General features: G+C 44.4%; 1 protein-coding gene across 2 annotated transcripts in view; it reads left to right on the top strand.

Moving 5' to 3' along the window:
- Positions 1–19,840, top strand: part of MTF1 (metal regulatory transcription factor 1) — a 42,423-nt gene that overhangs the window by 1,217 nt on the left and 21,366 nt on the right. For both annotated transcript variants that reach the window (XM_043461849.1, XM_043461850.1), the window contains exons 2-5: positions 597–1,055; positions 15,621–15,859; positions 16,708–16,839; positions 19,404–19,477. In XM_043461849.1, the coding sequence (XP_043317784.1) occupies positions 648–1,055; positions 15,621–15,859; positions 16,708–16,839; positions 19,404–19,477 (853 nt within the window). In that variant the 5' untranslated portion in view covers positions 597–647. The remainder of the gene's footprint in view (positions 1–596; positions 1,056–15,620; positions 15,860–16,707; positions 16,840–19,403; positions 19,478–19,840) is intronic.

Genomic DNA, 19,840 nt, shown 5'->3' on the forward strand with positions numbered 1-19,840 from the left:
AGTAAGGCACAGAAGTTATCCAGGCAGTAAGTAGGAAAGCCAGGATTTGTGGCTAGGTGACCCTACCTTCAAAGTCCTGCTTCTTCCACCATAGACTCACTGCCTCACTGTTTCATTTGGAGTTTCCTTTCTTTAAGATTTATAACTTCTCAACCCTGAAACAGTTTGTCCCTGTTTCCCCTTAAGTATTTTGACTAACTTTCACACTGTTTGGCAGTAAGGCACATTTGAAAGGTCTTATGAGCGGCTACTTATTACTTCCATTTAAAATTTTTATTTTATTTATTTATTTATTTAAAAAATTTCTCTGGCCGCACTAAGCGGCTTGTAGGATCTTAGTGCCCAGACCACAGATTGAACCTGGGTGCTCTGCGGTCCTAACCACTGGGAATTCCCATTACTTCCATTTTTTTAAAAAAGGCATTGTTTTTCCTTCAAAATGACTTGATAGTTTTCAACTTAAAGAAAAAATTCCCAAAGAAGATGTTTTTCATTACTCTGGCCTGCTCTTATATGGCGAGGAAAAAAGAGTCTTGCGGAGGTGAGGTCCCCGGGTCCTGTGATATGACTCTGACTCTGGCTTTGTTCTCTTGTAGACAGGTCACTACCTTTCCATTTCTCACAATTGGGCTGAGCACAGCTGAACCATGGGGGACCACAGTCCAGACGACAGCATCAGCTACTTTGAGGTAGAGGAAGATGAGCTGACCCCCGATGACAAGATGCTCAGGTTTGTGGATAAGAACGGACTGGTGCCTTCCTCATCTGGAACTGTTTACGATAGGACGACTGTTCTTATCGAGCAGGACCCTGGCACTTTGGAGGATGAAGATGACGATGGACAGTGCGGAGAACACTTGCCTTTTCTAGTAGGGGGTGAAGAGGGCTTTCATCTAATAGATCATGAAGCAATGTCCCAGGGTTATGTGCAACACATTATCTCACCAGATCAGATCCATTTAACAATAAACCCTGGTTCCACGCCCATGCCAAGAAATATTGAAGGTGCAACTCTCACTCTGCAGTCGGAATGTCCAGAAACAAAACGTAAAGAAGTAAGTAAAGCAGTGGGTGAGGGCCCGGTTTGGCTTTGGGGAGGGTCCTTAAACCACACTAGATGGCAGTTTCAGCCAGGGAGTATCAGAGCCCCTGGAATTAGGACCTACAGTGGCTTTCCTTAACAGTGTATGCTTCATGTTTTATTGTGACTCTTTCCTGAAACTTTCAGTGTGTATGGCTATGTTGAAATCTGGGAAAGCTAAACTGCTACTTTTCCAAATTTCCTCCTCAGATCATAAATAAAATAGACATTTCGTGGAGGTAAATTCATGTCTCTGATGCGGAAATAACTGCGTTGTGTAAAAATGCTTTGTTTTGGAGAAATGAGTGTTTGCTGGAGTATGCTTTATTAGTGAACATGTAGTGGATAATAAAGGCTAACTTTCTTTTGTAAGAAACTCAAGCAAGAGGCAGTATATCTAAAAGTTTTCGTGCTTGTATTTAGATAGTGTGCATAAGGTAACTCATTATTACAATGCTTTGAAAATGGTAAAGCATGATACAAAGTAGTGATAATTAGCAGCGTAAAAGATGTGGTTTCAAGGTAGTGATATACATTTTCCAGGAACTAATTGCAGGTCAACTCGTAGATCCCTGGTAGTTGCAATGCCGGGACTAACTGTCAGATGTTGCTAAACAGCCATCGGGTAAATCGTTTCGCAAAATGTTTTTCTCTTTTACTGTAACTCAGGTCTTGAAACTGTAGAATTTGATTATTCGTGGCATATGGCTTTCCTTTGCTAGGCTTAGAATCTCAGAGCTGGAAGGGAGACCTAGTGAGACCATCGTGTCGTTCCTCCCACCTCATGCAGGAATCTCTCTGGGCAACAGTTCCTCTGGTCTCTGCTTGAATACCTCCAGGATGATGAGGGCACAGTGTTCTGCAGTTCAGCCTAATACAAAGTTTGTTGGCCAGCTCTGATTGTTAGAAAGCTTTGGCTTATATGAAGCCAAGAATCTGCCTTCCTGCAGCTGCAGCCCGCAGGTTCTAGATCTTCCTTTCTGAGCAGTGAGCTAAACCTTCCTTCCACAGAGGGCAACCCATCAAGGTAGTTAAAGGTCGTGGGTTTTTCTACATCTTCTCCGTTGACTTTAGTGTCCCTCTTATGACATCTTCCCCTAGTTTCTCATCATCCTGGTCACTTTTGATTGTATGAGTTCCAGTTTTCCAGAGTCCTTAAAATTTGTAATTGAACACAGTCTCACAAGTGTGAGTCAGCTGGCGCCGAATACCGTGCGACTCTTATCTCTTCATCTGGACACTGTACTACAATTACTATATGGTCTGTATTTTATTAGCAATGACATCTTACTGTTAACTGACGCTTGAAAATCTCTAGACTGGTATTTCTTAGCTGGGGATAGTTTTGTCCCCCAGGAGACATTTAGCAACATCTGAGGACATTTTTGGTTGTCACCTTGGGGAAATGTTACTGGAATCTATTGGGTAGAGTCCAAAGATCCTATTAAACATTCTAGTACACAGGAGAGCCCCCTACAACAAATAATTAATTGTTTGGCCCCAAATGTCATTTAGCTGTATTCCAATAAAATTTTACTTACAGGAGAAAACAGGTGTTGGGTTTCCTGGACTACCCCTAGACTAGAACACAGGGAGCTGTAGAAGAGAAGGATGGAAAGATAGCAGACATCCAGACGTGGAAGGCAGTGATAGCGTGCAGAGGGTCTGGACTGTGTTCTGGAAGTACACGAAGGTGTCTGAGCCAAGGAGTGATGTGTTAGAGTGGCATTTTAGAAATGTTGCTCTGGTAGCCTTGGCAGCTTGATTGCCCAGTTAGGAGATGGTTTCAGTTTAGTTTTGGGATTTCCTTTGAGTCTAATGAAGGTTAACGTGGAAAGAAGCCAGAGCTTTTGTTGAAGTTTAAGAGAATGTGGTTTATTATTGAAGTTTGGAGAACGAGTGGTAAATTGAGTCTGATTCAAAGGATTGATCTGTTTTTCTAAGCTTGTTAAGTGTCTTCTGTCTCTTAGCGCAGTGGCCACGCAGATGACTCATGGAGCTTCAGATCTCAGTAGTGAGTTAAGTAGTTCACGTCCATTGTAATAGGTACTTAGAGGCCTCTTCAGAGTGCTCTGTGCAGGCTGAGGGGAAAGCGGCTGACTCTCCTGTCCCCCTTGCCCTCCAGGAATGGTGATTCCATAACAGGAATCAAGAGGACAGGAAGAGGAGAATATTTGGTGGGGAAACTGGTGAACTGGTTGGAGTATATTGAATGTATAGTCCTTGGAGAAAAATAAAGTGAACAAGTTGAGAAGCTGTTTGGAAATGTGGATTTGAGGTCAAGGAAGGGTTGTGGGATGAGAATTGTGGGTCCATGAAGGTGCAGTAGTTCAAGCTGTGGGCAGATAACCCAAGGGAGAAGAAGTGAGAATTATTCTGAGAATTTAAGGGTTAGAAAGAGAAAGAGGAACCAGAGATCACATAGTCCCCGAGATGGGTAGAACACAATGTTGTGGAAGCTGAGGGAAGAGAGATTTAAGAAATATGAATATTCTTTTGTGACCCTTAAGAGGGATCGAGGGGCTGAAGATGAGCCGTTAGTTCTGCTGCTTGTGCAATTGATCACCTCGTGGGAACATGTTCACTGGAGGCTGAGGCCAGATTTCAAATGATGGAGAAATGAGTGGGAGGCAGGAAGCATCAAGTTTTCTCTCTCTTTCTCTTTTTCTTAATAGGGTAGTTGGAGGAAGAAAAGTGATGAGGCAGTAGTAAGTAAGGGGATTGGATCATTTTTTTAGCAGAGGAAATCTGAACATGGCTTAGGGACTAAGCTCTGGGCCATCCTCAGTTAATGATTACTGTGTGAGAGTTTTTCAAGAGCAGATGTTTGGGAAACATTTACGTTAAATCAAGACAGAGATTTGTTTATTAATATGAGATTTCTCAAGAGCCTTTGATAATAATAAGAAGGAAGGAAATGCAGAATTCTCCAAATATTTTGAACTTGGGAAACCATTTTTTCAGGTCTTATTTCCATGGTCAGTGTTTTGTGGAACACATTTTGGGAAATGCTGATCTAGGCAGAAAAGGAGGAGATGGTAGGGAAGGGAGGATTATGCAACCAGTGATATGAGCTGTCACTTTTCCACTCCGTCCTACTTGCAAGCTTGGTTTACCATTCATGTCTTTTGATCCTTGATAATTGTGTTGAATAAGACAAGTACCTTGTTCAGTCCCCCATGGATTTAGCTCACTGTACTTTCTTTTCCTCCCACCATGTTTTCCCATTCTGTTCATGAGACCTCCATGGAAAGTTCTAGAACTTTATTGAAATCATTAGGTGTGGGGTTGGTTGGGGATTGAGGGAGAAGCAGCAGTGGCTTTCAGCCTTTGAAAATTGCGCTAAATGACCAGACATTCAGTAGACTCACCTTCCGGGAGCACCATCATAACTGTAGCTTTTGTGGTAACAGTGGTGTTATTTTATTTCTTGGTATTTAAATCCATTTAAGTGGTATGAAGAGGCCAATGTTTATGACTGTCTGATAGCACTCTTCATGATTTCTTTACATTGCCCCTACTTCCACCTTTAAAAAAAAACATGACAAAAATTTGTGGTCTTTTTCTCTATCTCTATACCCAGGTGTTACTCTTAAGAAATCAAATCATTGGATAGCTAAGTCTTCTTGGCTTCCTAAGCAGCTTATTTTCTGAGTCAGATTTTGGCTTGATTTTCTTGTTTACCTTAGATTGTTCCATTGTTTGCTATAGTGTGTGGTTGGCTTACCTATTACTTCATTTTTTTCTCCCTTGTGCTTGTTTTGTGCAAAAATAAACCAGCCAGAACCTTGCTACAGATTCTGCCTTTTTCCACTGGGCCACTGGTTATTCCCATTCAAAGTGCACCTGTCTTATTCCTGTACTTGCTACTTTACTGCTGTCTGCCTATTGACTTGTTATTGTTGTTTAGTTGCCAAGTTGTGTCTAACTCTGCGACCCCGTGGATGGCAGCTTACCAGGCTTCCCTGTCCTTCACTATCTCCTGGAGTTTGCTAAGACTTAAGTTCATTGAGTCAATGATTTAGAAACTCGAGAATCAAAACATTGTCACTCTAATCTGTCAGAATGAGAACCTGTCATTCTCAGGGTCAGCATTCTTAAGAATTGCTCCTTTAATACCTTTTTACTCCTGGTTTCTAAGCAGCTATGTTTGATCAGTTCATGCAGTCACTGGTTTCCCAAACTTTTTTACATCTGTGCCCTTCCCAAGACCTTTTCAGGACTGCCGGGTTACTTGTTCATCTTCTTCTGAACCACATCAGTGAATGTGTCTCCCCGCACCCCCAAACTGACCTTGCACTTCTCTGCTGCATGGTTGGTCAAGAAGGGTGAAGAAACCCAGGAGTTACATACCAAATATGCTCTTTATGATGCACCAGAGTGTTCCAGAGCATTGATTGGGAGAAAATATATTTTTCTACCAAGAAACACAGCTACAGGGATGCTTAATGAATTCGGTTGCTTACTACGTTGGTCAGTGACATTCCAAGTGATCTTTTTTTTTTTTTTTTTTAGTGTGACAAATTTTAAGATATAGAATAAGGGGGAAAATTTGACTCCAGTGTTTCAGAGCCTTTTTGCAATATGCCCTTTACCTTGGGGACCCAGTTCCAATCTCATTGCTCATTATCAATCCCTTAGGCAACGTGAGGATCCTCTCAGACGAACCAGGTTGTTGCTGACTCTGCGGAGGAGACCCGCCCACTTTTAGTCTTTGCACACCGTGATTATATTCCTTTACAGGTTCCCTTGTGAACTCTCACAGAATTGCCCTGCAGAACTAGGACAGAGACAGTTTCTGCTTGAAATGCTAGTGTTGAGGATCTGTTCATTCTTTCCACAAGCTTTTACTTATTAAGTATCATCAGCGTTTTTGTCAAATATCAGGAAGGACAAAGAAATAATCCCTGCCCTGAGGGACTCTGGGGAGTCTGGAAGGAAGACCGCTGAGGCCGGAGGCGCAGGGTTCGGTAGAAAACCAGGGTTGGAGGCATTTTCCCTTACCAGCAGATGAAGCCAGTTGAGCGCTCTCCCGTCTGCCGGCATGCATGTCACATACTTCTCTTCGGCCATCAGCATTTCCATCACTGAGGCCCACTGGCTTGGAAGAGATACCAGGGTGACTTTGCGTTCTTACTGGTTTTCCAGCATAATGCTCCAGGAATGACAGTTCTCAGATTTATATCATACGTAGGCTGTACCTGTTGAGTATTGCTAAAATTTCGATGTAGGACATAGGAGAATCTGAATGTTCATGTTTTTCTCTTATTTAAATCTAGCTTATTCTTAAAGTTTGCTGTGTGATGTGCACAGGGATAAGTTAGACCTAGGTTCCACCTTTGTTCTGGTATATACTGAGTGGCCTTGGGCAAGCTGCTCCGTGTCGTCTTTTGTAAAATTGAAATTAAAATATCCTGTCGCTTTTCGTGAAGGTGAAATACGATTTACTCGCTTATGCATACGCAACAGGGGATGCGTAGAAAGTTCAGGATCGTGTCTGGTGCCTGGTGGTGGTTTGGTGAACGTCCGTTTTCTTTCTCTTCCTCGAAGGCCCACGTGGTTCTTTATTCTTTCTTTTTTTTTTAAATTTACTTCTGGCAGCACTGGATCCTTGGTGCTGTGCTCAGGCTTTCTCTAGTTTCGGAGTTGAGAGGCGCTCCTCTTTGTTGCAGTACTCGGGCTTGTCCTGTGGTGACTTCTCTTGTTGTGGAACATGGGCTCTAAGGCGTGCAGGTTTGAGTAGTTGTGGTTCCCAGGCTCTAGTGTGTGGACTTAGTGGTTATGGCACATGGGCTTGGTTGCTTGGTGGCATGTGGGATCTTCCCTGACCAGGGATTGGACCCGTGTCCCCCTGCATCGGCAAGTGGAATCTTATTCACTGTACCACCGGGGGGGGGGGTCCCCCATATGGCTCTTGAAGGATATATGGAAGGACGTATCCTCCAGTTAAAGAAAAGGTTAAGCTGTCTTTGTTTGGAGCTCTTTGGGAAGCGTTTTCTCCTGAAACATGGTTATAGATTGTGTGTTTGGGTACCCTGGATCCCAGTCACCCTTGACTTGCTGACCCGTCATATTAATACGGTTGTGGAATGTGACCCACCGTTTAGAACCATGTTTTACAAGGAGAACATGTTCGTAGTCCCTCTGCAGGGGCTCTGGGTGCAGCTCTTGCCACAGGTAACCTTCCACGCCCATTCTCTGCTCCCTTGGACTTCTTGGCCTTCCTGAGCAGCAGGCCCCCAAAAGTTCCTTCCATGGTGGGCAGCTAGGGTACCAGGCGAAGCTGGGACTCTTTTTAAATATTGTTTTTAACTTTTTACAATGGAGATAAAATTGACGTGTAACATAATGATTCCGTATTTGCGTATATTACAAAATGATCACCATAGTAAGTCTAGCTACCATTTTTTTTCTCGTGATAAGAACTTTTAAAATCTACGCTGCCAGCAACTTTCAGATAGACAATACATATCTATTAACTGTGGTTACAATGCTGTACACTGCATCCCCATGACTGACTTAATCATAAGCTGAGGGCTCTTATGGCTAAAGAATGAGGACTCCTGTTTTGCTGGCAGTGGCAAGAGGGTTAGGTAGCTGGCATCTGTTGAGTGTCTGCTATGTACCAGGCACTGTGTTCAGGATTCTGATAGATTTGTATTTTTGTAATAATCTGAGGCAAGAATCGTACACTGAAGCCCGTTAGCTGTGAGAAGGGCTGAGACGTGAAGGGCAGCAGGGTGGCTGGCTCCCTGAGGGTGCAGGGTTGAGGCGTGGGGGCTGTGTGTGAATTCAGCTCTGTGGTGGGCAGTGCCGAGCTCTTCCATTTCTCCTTTGACCTCTTTGGTTGCAGATGATGGAGTGGGAGAGAGGAGATCACTGACAGTGTGGGGACAGAGCTGGTGCTGGGGAGAGGGATGGGGAGGAAGGGGCAGCTCCTACAGCCGTTAAGAGCCAGGCCGAGCGTTGATTTATAAGTATGTTCAGATGCTCGGCGTTCAGAATCAGAGACTTCCTTTCCTTACTGAGAAGGGCTCTGTTAGGGTGTGTGGGATCTAATTCTGCTGGACTCATTTCTTTTTCCTCCAGCAGAAACTCAGCTTTTTTTCTCTTCTTGATTTTTTTTTCCCCCATGCACCATTTGGGGAGCCTAGTTCCCTGACCAGGGATTGAACCTGCGCCCCCTGCAGTGGCATCTTAACCACTGGACACTAGGGAAGTCCCACTTCTGAATTTTTTTTGAAGCTTTTGTCTCCTAGAATTCCAGGGTTTAATTTTTTCATTTTTGCTTATCTCATTTCACCTTTCCTTCTCTGCTTCTGTTGACTTACCAGAGCAATCATCTTTGTTAAATATTTCTCTATTCTAGAACTACTCAGAACATGTTATAAATCAACATCTGAAAACTTTTATGCCTCCTGCCCTTTATGAAACATTAGACCCCATCCTCATTGATCCCACCCAGTGCTGTATCTGAGCTCCCTAACTCCTGAATCATCAGCTGTTTAAGTGATGCAGTGCTTAAGCTCGTTTGGAGAAACTGTTTCCCAATGGAATCTTTGGTGACATGTTCATATTACAGGTACTCTAGTTAATTTCTTAAAAAAATTTTTTGTAAATTTTAAAAATTATTTATTTGTTTTTGGCTGCACCGGCTCTTCTTTGCTGCACACAGGCTTTTCTCTAGTCGCGGAGAGTGGGGGCTACTCTTTAGCTGTGCACAGGCTTCTCACTGCAATGGCTTCTCTTGTGAAGCACCAGCTCTAGGCGATCAGCCTTAGTTGCTCTGCTGAATGTGGAATCTTCCCAGACCAGCAGCAATCGAACCTGTGTCCCCTGCAGATTCTTATCTACTGCACCACCAGGGAAGTCCCCTACTCTGGTTAATTTCGACAGGCCAGTTAATTATGTGTCCCTCAAGTTCTTTAAATTCAGGTTGGGCATCACCTCCTTTGAGAAGTTGTTCGTAGTCATCCCCAACCTTGAGTTTTTCTTCAGTCAGTTCAGTTCAGTTCAGTTGCTCAGCTGTGTCTGACTCTTGGTGACCTCAGGACTGCAGCACGCCAGGCTTCTCTGTCCATCACCAACTCCTGGAGCTTGTTCATATTCATGTCCATCAAGTTGGTGACGCCATCCAACCGTCTCATCCTCTGTCATCCCCGGCTCCTCCTGAGTTTTTCTTAGTCTTTTTCTCTATATTTCCCTATACTCTAACATCTGTACATTTTCTCATACCCTGTTGTTCTCATCTGTTTGGGTCTCCTCTCAACTGAGCTTCTAGAGAGCAGGAGCCATTTTTTCTGTATTCCTATCTCCGGGGACAATATAATCTCTGGAATAGAACTTGTTTTGAATGCGTACATGCGTGATAAACTTTAATTGTATTTAAATGTACCAAATGTTGCAATACCTCTGCTGAGTAACGAGATTTTTTGCAACTTCCTGCTCTGATCCAGTTTGAGGTGGTTTGTTTTCCCTTTTTGTGAAATTTGATGCTGTTTAAAAACGATTCTGAAAGACAGTCTTGGCACTTCCATTTACTGCCTTCTTCCAGATAGGGTGAGATCACAGGTTTATTCAGTGTAGTATTGGGGAGCACTTGCTCTGACAGTCATGTGTCCACCGTTAAATCCACATACCTTCCTCAGGCTGTGTCCTCTCCCCTGTCTCTCCCCTCCGCTGTTTTGTGTAAGAGTAGTTATATTCATTATCCCCATCTCCTCCCTTTTCTCCAGCTCCTCAGCCTGCTAAGTCCTGGCTTCTGCTCCTACCCTTCCAGTGACGCTAGTCTTGCTGGACTAGTTCTGACCTTGTGAGCTGAGTCTAGGAAGCGCTTCCTCAGTCCCCTCTGCTGTGTTTGACCTGGCTGACCCTCCTCCGTGACACTCTGCCCGTTTGTCACTCACAGCCCTTGCCCCTACTTTGCTCAGCTGTGAGTCCTGTTGGTTTACTTTTGTTTGTTTCGTCGTCTCTTCCTTCAACAAATCTCAGTCACTTCTCCAGAGGCTGGTGCCTGAGGCTGTGACGGTGAACTGGATGAGCCAGATGTAGTCCTTGCTCTCATGGAGCCTACTACCGTCTCACTGGAGAGTAGCTGTTCATTGTTTAGCTTTACAGATATCTACCTGGTGCTTTCTGTTCTCCAGCTACTGCTGTGTCTAGCATCGAAATAGATAATTATGTAAATTATTTAATTACATAATTATTTAATCTTACTGGTATTCTGTGCTTTAAAGACATACAAAAAAAAAAAAAAAATAAAGACATGCAGAATGCCATGTGCTGTGCTTAGTCGCTCAGTCGTGTTTGACTCTTTGCGACCCCTTGGACTGTAACCCGCCAGGCTCCTCTGTCCATGGAGATTCTCCAGGCAAGAATACTGGAATGGGCGGCCATGCCCTGCCCTCTTCCAGGAGATCGTCCCAACCCGGGGATCGAGCCCAGGTTTCCCGCACTGCAGGCGGATTCTTTACCGTCTGGGGCCACCAGGGAAGCCCAGGATGCCATGAAAACCTGTAATAAGAATTGTTGTTTAGTCGCTGAGTCGAGTCCAACTCTTTTGTGACCCCATGGACTATAGCCCACCAGTCTCCTCTGTTCATGGGATTTCCCAGACAAGAATACTGGAGCGGGTTCCCATTTCCTTCTCTGGGGGTTCTTCCCGACCCAAGGATCGAACTTGCATCTCCTGCTTGGCAGGCAGATTCTTTACTGCTGAGCCAACTGGGAAGTCCCTGAAATAAGGATACCTCTTCTCATTCATGGAGGGGGTAGGAGTGGGTCAGGGAACAGGTTCCTGAGGAAGGAACACTTAATGGAAGCTTGAATTGGCCAAGTAAGAAAACCTAGATGAGAGCAGCAGTTGGCAGGGCAGAGAGACAGTAATGGGTAGTTAATTTCACTTGTTACTTAGGAAGTTATCAACTGCTGTAGCATCTTAAGAAGGAAATTCTGCTCTTGTCATTCACCACTGTCATAAGCTCTATGACTGAGACTTGCAGACTCCTTAATTAGAGCATTCAGAGTTATGGTTCTCCTCCCTGGTCCGTGATCATTTTGAAATCTCTATCTCGAAGTACCAAAGAGGTTTTCAGTCTTGAGAAATCAGGACATGTGCATGAGAGGATAATTAACTGCATAAGCTAAGTGTCAAGTGAGTGGTATAGTTAAATATTATTGGGATTCAGAGAAGGACACTGTCACGTAGATATGGAATGATAGTGGAGGGCCTTGGAGATGGTGAAGCTTGAGTGGAAGAAACTGGGAAAAGCAGAGAAGAAAGGAACTGGACATTTCCAGGAGAGAGAAAAGAGAGAGTAAAGGCAGGCAAATGGGACTCTAGTGTTGTAGTTAGGGAAGAGGGTACTGTCCCTTGTGGGCCTTAACAGTTCTCTCTTGTCGGCCTGAAGGGGACCCTGAAGGAGTTTGAATACAAGGCTAGGGAATTGGGACTTTATCATTTGAGCAGGGAAGTGGCATGTGTGTGCACTGTTTTAGAATAAATCTGGTGGTGATTGGCTTCAAAACTAGGCCCTGAGACATGAGAATGCCTGGTCAATAGTTCAGTTCAGTGGGTATTTATGGAGCACCTCCGGGGTGGCCTAGGGAACGGAAAGGGGTGAATGAGCAGGAGAACCCTTGTCTGGGGAACTTAAACTCCTGTGCAAAATCCTACTAGGGATTGGGCTTTTGAGAGAAAGACCTGGAGCCCAGGGGAGATGGGAGGACTCAGGGCCCCTCCCTCCCCATCCCCACAGGTTTTCAGGGTTTGGGAAACAGATGCCTGTTTTTGTAGAATGGTTTTCACATTTAAAAATTATTTTTACTCAAAAGAACATTATTTCATGATATATGAAAATGATGAAATTCAGATTTCATTGTCCATAAATAAAGTTTTTTGGAGCACAGCCTTGCTTGTCCATTTATGTCCTGTCTGTGGTTACTTTCGGTGCTTCCCAGACGGCTCAGTGGTAAAGAGTCTGCCTAAACCTGGGTCAGGAGGATCCCCTGGAGAAGGAAATGGCAACCCACCCCAGTATTCTTGCCTGGAGAATCCCATGGACAGAGTAGCCTGGCAGGCCACAGTCCATGGGGTTGCAAAAGAGTCAGACACAGCTTAGCGTCTAAACAAGAACAAATGGTTACTTCCACAGACATAGAGCAGTGGCGTTGAGTAGCTCTAAGAGAGACCACATGGCCCAAAAGGCCCTGGAGTCATCGCATCCTAACATCAGATCCTCCTTCTCTGAAACTGAATGTCCTCTTCCCTGTTATCCGAGGCCTTTCCCTCCACCCAGGCTTTTGAATATCCTTGTCATCTTTGTGTTCCTCCCAGATCCTCAGCTTCTTTCTTCCAGGACCTTTTCCCTTCCAGATATGCTCAAAACCTGTCTTACGTCAAACAAACAAGATTCATCAACTCAGAAGTCCACTGTGCTGCTGCCTCTCTGCATCTCCAGCCTCTCCCCCTGCCTTCATGATCCACCTTAAGCCAGACTTCTGACCTCATCAGTCCACTAAAACTAGTCTTGCTGAGTCCTTGGTGAATTCTAGCTGCTGGATCCTATACTTCCCCTAGTCCTTCCTGTCTTCTTTGTTTTCTCTGAAAACATCCTGACCATTCTCTTTTCCTTAAGACCTTTTATCTTTTGGCTTCTGTGACGTCCATCTCCTTTGCATTCTCTTCCCAATTCCCCAGTCCTGTCACCCATTCACCCATCAATGGCTTCTCTTCTTTTTTTTTTTTTTTGTCGTACATTGATATGAATCAGCCATAGAGTTACACACATTCCCCATCCCGATCCCCCCTCCCACCTCCCTCTCCACCCGATTCCTCTGGGTCTTGCCAGTGCACCAGGCCCGAGCACTTGTCTCATGCATCCCACCTGGGCCGGTGATGCATCTCTTCTTTTTACCAGTTCCCTAAACATTGGTGACGTTCAGGATTCCGTCCTTTGGCCTTGTGGCCAAGATTTTACTGAGCATCTACTATATGCCAGTCCCTGTGTTGAAATACTTTACACGAATTATCCCTAATCCTTATAACAACCCTAAAAAGATTGATTTTCTTTCTTCCACGTTGTGAATAGGAGCTGGAGACTTAGCTTCAGTAATTTTCCCAAAGTCACACAGTAAGTAGCAGAGTTGGGGCCGTGAACCAGCCTGCTTTGTTACATAGTAAAGGCACCTATTACCAGTGTACCAGAAACCCCTGCGCTAAACTTCATTTTTTAGCTTCCAGCCTATATGTGTGCCTGCTAGACATTGCTACCTGGCAGTACCTCAGACCCAACTTATCACCTCTCCCCACCCTCTGTCCAGTCCAAAATTGGTATGTGACCATCTGTTCTGTCATTCAGGCCCTAATCTTGGGAGTTGATCTTGACTTTGCCTTTCCCCATTGCTACCACGCCCCAGCACACTGTTGTCGCTAGAGCCACTCATTTCCCCCATTTTATTTTCTCTGGAATTCATCTCTCATAATGTCCACTGTCACTTTATTTATTTATGCTGTGTGGCATGCGGGATCTTAGTTCCCTGACCAGGGATTGAACCCATGCCCCCTTTAATTCAGCACAGCACAGAGTCTGAACCCCTGGACTGCCAGGGAAGCCCCATCACTTCCCTAGTTTGGGTTCTTCTCACCTCTGTCTTGGACAGTTGTCCCCCTTCGCTTAACCTCTACTACCCCTTCTGTTCGCTTACCCTTCCAGGCTATCTTCCACAGGCTTCCAGAATGATCTCTTGTAAACCCTTCATCTGGTTGTATTACTATCTTGGTTAAAACCAAGATATCTTGGCTCCCTGTTGTTCTGTTCCTCTACTTCATAGCTAAACTTAGGAGGCTTCACTCATTTTTCTAGATTCTTTTTCCAGTTTCTTACCTACTGAGGTGTGTTTGTGGTCTCCGGGACCAGTGTTCTCATTCATCTCTGCATGTAGTTCTCAAGGTGTTACCTCTTCTGGAATGCCCATCTCTTCCAGTTTGTCTAAGGAACACTTTTTCAGTTAATCCCTAAAAAAACAGACCAATAGGCAAACCAAAACACATCCTCAGTTCAGACAGAATGCCTCAGTTTCCAAGCCTTCACTGAGTCCAGTCTTTCTGAGAAGGATTAGGTTTCCCTTTTTTATGCTTCCCAAGCACCGTGGGTGTGTACACTGTCCAACTCAGCACAGTCTATAATCATTTGTGCACATGTGCCTCCTTAAAGTGACCCTCCTTAAAAAGAAAGCTTTTTGTCTTGTTCTCCTTTTTATCTGTGGTATCTAGCCTGTTGTCTGGGATATAGGAGTTCATTAACTGTTGAATGAATACCAGTGGTGTGGCGAGAGCAGTAGACTAAAGCTCGGAGAATGATGAGGACTAAAGGAGGAAGGTGTTCGCTAAAGCTGAAGAATAGGCAGAACTAGCACCCTGATAGGTATAGCATCGGGACATTGACAGAGTCTTTTCCAGATGCTTTATCTCATTTTGTCCTCCTCACAAGCACAATGAGACAGCAGGGCATTCAGTTCTGCCGTGTAGAAATAAAGAACCTTTAGTTCAGAGACTTGGAAAGACCTGCTCAAAGTCCTGAACCTAAGCGCCAGTATTCGTTTTTCTCTGGCCAAGGCTGTGATGCTTCCCCTTCCCCAGGAGAGAGAAAGGGAAGGTTTGGAAGATGAGAGAGAAGCTTTGGGCTGAACCTATATGTCGAGGTTAAAGAAAAGGAGTGAGTGACTCGGGGAAGAAGATAAAGAGCCCCACGGAATTGCTTTGTGGTGTAGGACACGTTTTCAGAAGGAGAGGGCATTGGTGAGAAATTTTTTTCAAATACTAAAGGATAATTGGGAAGGAGGAAAGAATTTGACCACCAGCAAGTTGAAGAGCATGGTTTCATCCAGTGAAGGCACCTTGCCGAGTGGTTCCACAGGCACTGAGGGAAGTGGAGGCTCCTGTGGATGGCACACTTTCCCGGAAGGGTGGTGAGGGACGGAGACCAAGAGGATGGCAGTTTGAGAAATGCCATACTACCAAATATTCCCAGAAATGCATGATACTTTTGTTTTCATTTTGTAGATATGAAATTAGAGAAGAGACTATGCTGGTATATAACTGAACTAGTACACTTATGACTGAGTGTATACATTTCAGATTGTTGTAAACTCAGTTTTATATTGGTTAGTTCTCATCAGGTTACAGGCCCAGAGGACAGGATGTCGAGTCCAACCTTAAAGTCAGATTATATTTGAGTGTGGGTGAGTGTAGTAGTATCTGCCCATCCTTAGGGGGTGGGTGTTGAGTGGACACCGGTCTCATTTTCATTTAGAGTGTTTGACTACCTCTGCCTTGTCTCTGCCCATCGCTCTCATCATTTGCTGCCCCGGTGTAATTTGCTCAGCAGGCACATTTCCCCACTCGTGTTAGACGGTGCTTTCTGTGTCGACAATGGAAGCCTGTGTATCTCGCCTGCCTCTCCCGAGAGCCAAGCTCTGGGGGGAGTTAGGCCCTGGGCAGCTCCGTTGTCCCGCTGACGAGGTGTCCTCCGTCTGCCAGGTAAAGCGGTACCAGTGCACGTTTGAGGGCTGCCCCCGCACCTACAGCACGGCAGGCAACCTGCGCACCCACCAGAAGACCCACCGAGGGGAGTACACCTTCGTCTGCAATCAGGAGGGCTGCGGCAAGGCCTTCCTCACCTCCTACAGCCTCAGGATCCACGTGCGGGTGCACACGAAGGAGAAGCCATTTGAGTGTGACGTGCAGGGCTGTGAGAAGGCGTTCAACACGCTGTACAGGTCAGCCGCCCCCCACCCCCAGCTCCGCCGGCCTCCCAGCCCGGCTCTGCCGTGACCACGGCGCTCCCCTGCGCGGGGCAGACGTTCACGTGCAGGGCGTTAAAGAGGGCAGCCGCGCTCAGCTGCTGACAGTTCCGCAGAGCAGCTGTTACTTAAACATGGACACCTCCTGGGTCGGTTACAGTCAGAGAAGCTTTGTGTCTGGATTCGTATCTCCTGGAATGACATCCCGGCCTGAGTACTTTAGTAGTTGGTATGGAATAATATCTCCTGTTGGCTCAGGAGCTTGGTATTAAGGATTCTTTGATTTCCTTCCCAGCCTCAACTTGAAGATTAACTTTTTTCTACCCCCAAGAAGTGGGGAGTGGACTGCTCATTATCTATTTCTCTTTTCTACTGTTTATATCAGGAGACTTATATTAGTCTTCAGCATTGGCTGTCACAGAGCAAACATAGTAATAGCTAACACTGGCGGGCTCCAGTCCATAGGGTCGCAAAGAGTCGGACACAGCTGAGTACATGAACCTAAAAAGCACTCACTGTGTGCTAGGCAGTGTTCCCGTGTGCTGCAAAGGGAGTGGACGCACAGAGAGCTTTTGTAACTGGGTCAAGATCCCCCTCCAGTAGGGGAGACCAGAATTTGAATCCCAGGCAGCCCGGCTTCAGGGTCACACTCAACACCACTCTGCTGTATAATTCTTTGAATTTCTCTTTGAGCCCAAAATGTTGATATTAGTGTATTATGACTGTAGAATTCTCATGTACTTGACCTTGATGCACATTAAGCTGACATGGGAAAGCTCTGGCGTGCATTATGACAAAGGGGATTTCTGTGGGGTATCTTGCAGGCTGAAAGCACATCAGAGGCTTCACACAGGGAAGACGTTTAACTGTGAATCTGAAGGCTGCAGCAAGTACTTCACCACACTCAGTGATCTGAGGAAGCACATTCGAACCCATACAGGAGAAAAGCCATTTCGGTGGGTCTTGCTGTTTTCTATTTATCACTGACCGGGTTTCAAGGAGGTGTCTTGAGGTACTCTAGTAATTTTCAGAATGGGAAGGAAATTCCCTTTGCTCGTTCTTTGGGCAGTGTTTGCTCTCCCCAGGATAGCTGTGAACGACTGCAGACTGAAGGAGGGGTGATGGGGTCCAAGAGCGTCCCTGCCGGCTCTGTGGATGGTGGCTTCTCTGCCTCATTCTTTGCCTTGACTTTCACAAAGCGTTGATTGAAACTCAGTCATCAGTACTAGAGAAATGCTAAGATGTAGGCCCTCCTCCTGAGAACCTTAGTCTGCTCTGGTGGAAGAGAACCACAAGTAACCAGACAGTGTGAGACTGAGAGGCCCAGCACAGGGCAAGGCTGCCTACCTAAGGAGAGGTGAGGGGGAGAGGATGAGGGGAAAGATACTCAGGCTAGTGGTGCAAGTGTTGTTGCTGTTTTTTTAATCACTTGTTTGGTTGTTGCTTTGTAATATGTCATGTGTGCATACAAACATATAGGAGCATCTTTTTAAAAAATTAATTAATTTATGTTAATTGGAGGTTAATTACTCTACAGTATTATAGTGGTTTTTGCCATACACTGACATGAATCAGCCATGGGTGTACATGTGTTCCCCATCCTGAACTCCCCCTCCCACCTCCCTCCCCATCCCATCCCTCAGGGTCATCCCAGTGCACCAGCCCTGAGCACCCTGTCTCATACATCAAACCTGGACTGGGGATCTATTTCACATATGGTAATATACATGTTTCAGTGCTTTTCTCTCAAATCATCCCACCCTCGCCTTCTCCCACAGAGTCCAAAAGTCTGTTCTTTACATCTGTGTCTCTTTTGCTGTCTCGCATGTAGGGTCATCATTACCATCTTTATAAATTCCATATATATGCATTAATATACCATATTGGTGTTTTTCTTTCTGACTTACTTCACTCTGTATAATAGACTCCAGTTTCATCCACCTCATTAGAACTGATTCAAATGCATTCTTTTTAATAGCTGAGTAATATTCCACTGTGTATATGTACCACAGCTTTCTTATCCATTCATCTGCTGATGGACATCTAGGTTGCTTCCATGTCCTGGCTATTGTAAACAGTGCTAGGAGCATCCATTTTTATCTATAGATTTCCATATATATATATATATGAACACATATATATTTAATTGATACATGTATAAATATAAGCTTGAAGGAAGGAGTTGTATCATCTACTTTCTCCTGTGCTCACAGCATATAGCGTGGTTCTGGGCATTCAGCAGGGATTGAAAAACAACTTTGGAGTTATTATATGATGTTTTTAACAAGGTAATCAGTTTGTAAGGATTTGTCCTAAGTATAACATAGATATATTACTGAAACTGTCTATAAACATGTCTCTGAATTTAGGCAGGAGGGATTGCTGTTACATTCATGGTATTAAATATGCTGCCTTTCTATTCTCAAATCACTCATCTCATTAGGATACCTAAAAATTGGAAAGTCTTCAGGGACCAACTCTTAAACACCAATTAAATGGAAATGTGTTTTTAAGAATTACAGATACGTTTCTGAGTCATGGCCCCTCTAAAGGCAAGAATATTTAGATCCTAGTTGGTTACTCTCCAGCTGCTGTGAAGCTTGGGTTGCTTTTTTCCCCAAAGGGCTGTCAAGGGGTTTCTGATTTCTATTCAATTACACGTGTTTTTGTCATGATTAAAACCGCTAATTTTTCTTGAATGTTAGATGGGGCTTTAGACACAATGATTTTATGTACTTAAAAAGTAAAATGCTTTAGAGAAGCTTTCTATTTAAAGAAATAAAATATTTTGGCTTATAAGTATATGCATTCATTCATGTAAATAGTGACCGAATGCCTGCTATGTGCAAGAACTACAGCAAGTATGAAGAACTACGTGGACCCTGCCCTCAGAGGAATTGCAATCTAGGAGAAGAGATAACAGATGTATGCACACAGAGATAAAATCAGATTGGGAATGACAGGTGCCATAAAAGTAGCATGTAGGTAAATGCCCTTGGAGTCCTAAGGAGGGAAATATTACCTCTGGTTTTAGTTATCAAGAAAGTAAAAGAGGAAAGTTCTCTGAAGATGACAGATAATTACATTGTAGCTAGTGTATTCTGACTGATTTTGCTCTAGTGTTGTATTTCTGGCCCTGAGCCTATGTGAAAGCCTCTGTACCCATCACTGGTATTCCTTATGTTTCATTTGCCATAGTAGATTTTCCATATGCGTTCTCATTGTCAATAGAATTCTGTTGTGTCATTCATCAAAAGAGTTTTATTGTTCGGGCTTTCAGCATGTGCCTTACCTGTAGGACAAGAAACACGTTTCCTGGGCCAGCCTCTCCCTCTGATCCCAGATCTGTCGCCTTACTTTTCAGGGACCTGTCATCATTCCCATCTGTAAAACCCGTTTTGTCAGTCTGATCATAGTGTTCTGAGCAGTTTTAATTTAAGTTTGTATTTACAAGAGACATTGAAGATAAAGGTCTATTAGCTAATGACTGCTATCCTCTCTGCTTAAACAACTTCCTTAGGTGTGATCATGATGGCTGTGGAAAAGCATTTGCAGCAAGCCACCACCTTAAAACTCACGTCCGTACACATACAGGTGAGTTTAGGCTAATTTTTGTCTTTTAACCTTCGTTGAGCCAGTAAATACATGTGTTTCCATTGAGACCTCTACAGCTTTGTGGAGAGAGCAAGTCTAATCAGTTGGCCTTCACCTATAATGTTTGAGTTCCTCTCAGATGTTAAAAAGGATCTAAAGGCTGGACTCAGGAGCTTAACCTTAAGAAATAAAACCAATACAGAGATACTCAGTAAAGAATCTGAGGGGGGAAAAAAGAAACTAGTCTTCTCTTTCCACTTCCTAGGAGCAGGCCATTCTCAGTGCTTTACTCTGCGTTAAATTTTAGGACTGAGATGATTAACTTGTGGCTAATTGATCCAGTGTATTACTTGAACCCTCATT

Source organism: Cervus canadensis, chromosome 2 (assembly GCF_019320065.1).
Source record: "Cervus canadensis isolate Bull #8, Minnesota chromosome 2, ASM1932006v1, whole genome shotgun sequence".
Classification (NCBI taxonomy): domain Eukaryota; kingdom Metazoa; phylum Chordata; class Mammalia; order Artiodactyla; family Cervidae; genus Cervus; species Cervus canadensis.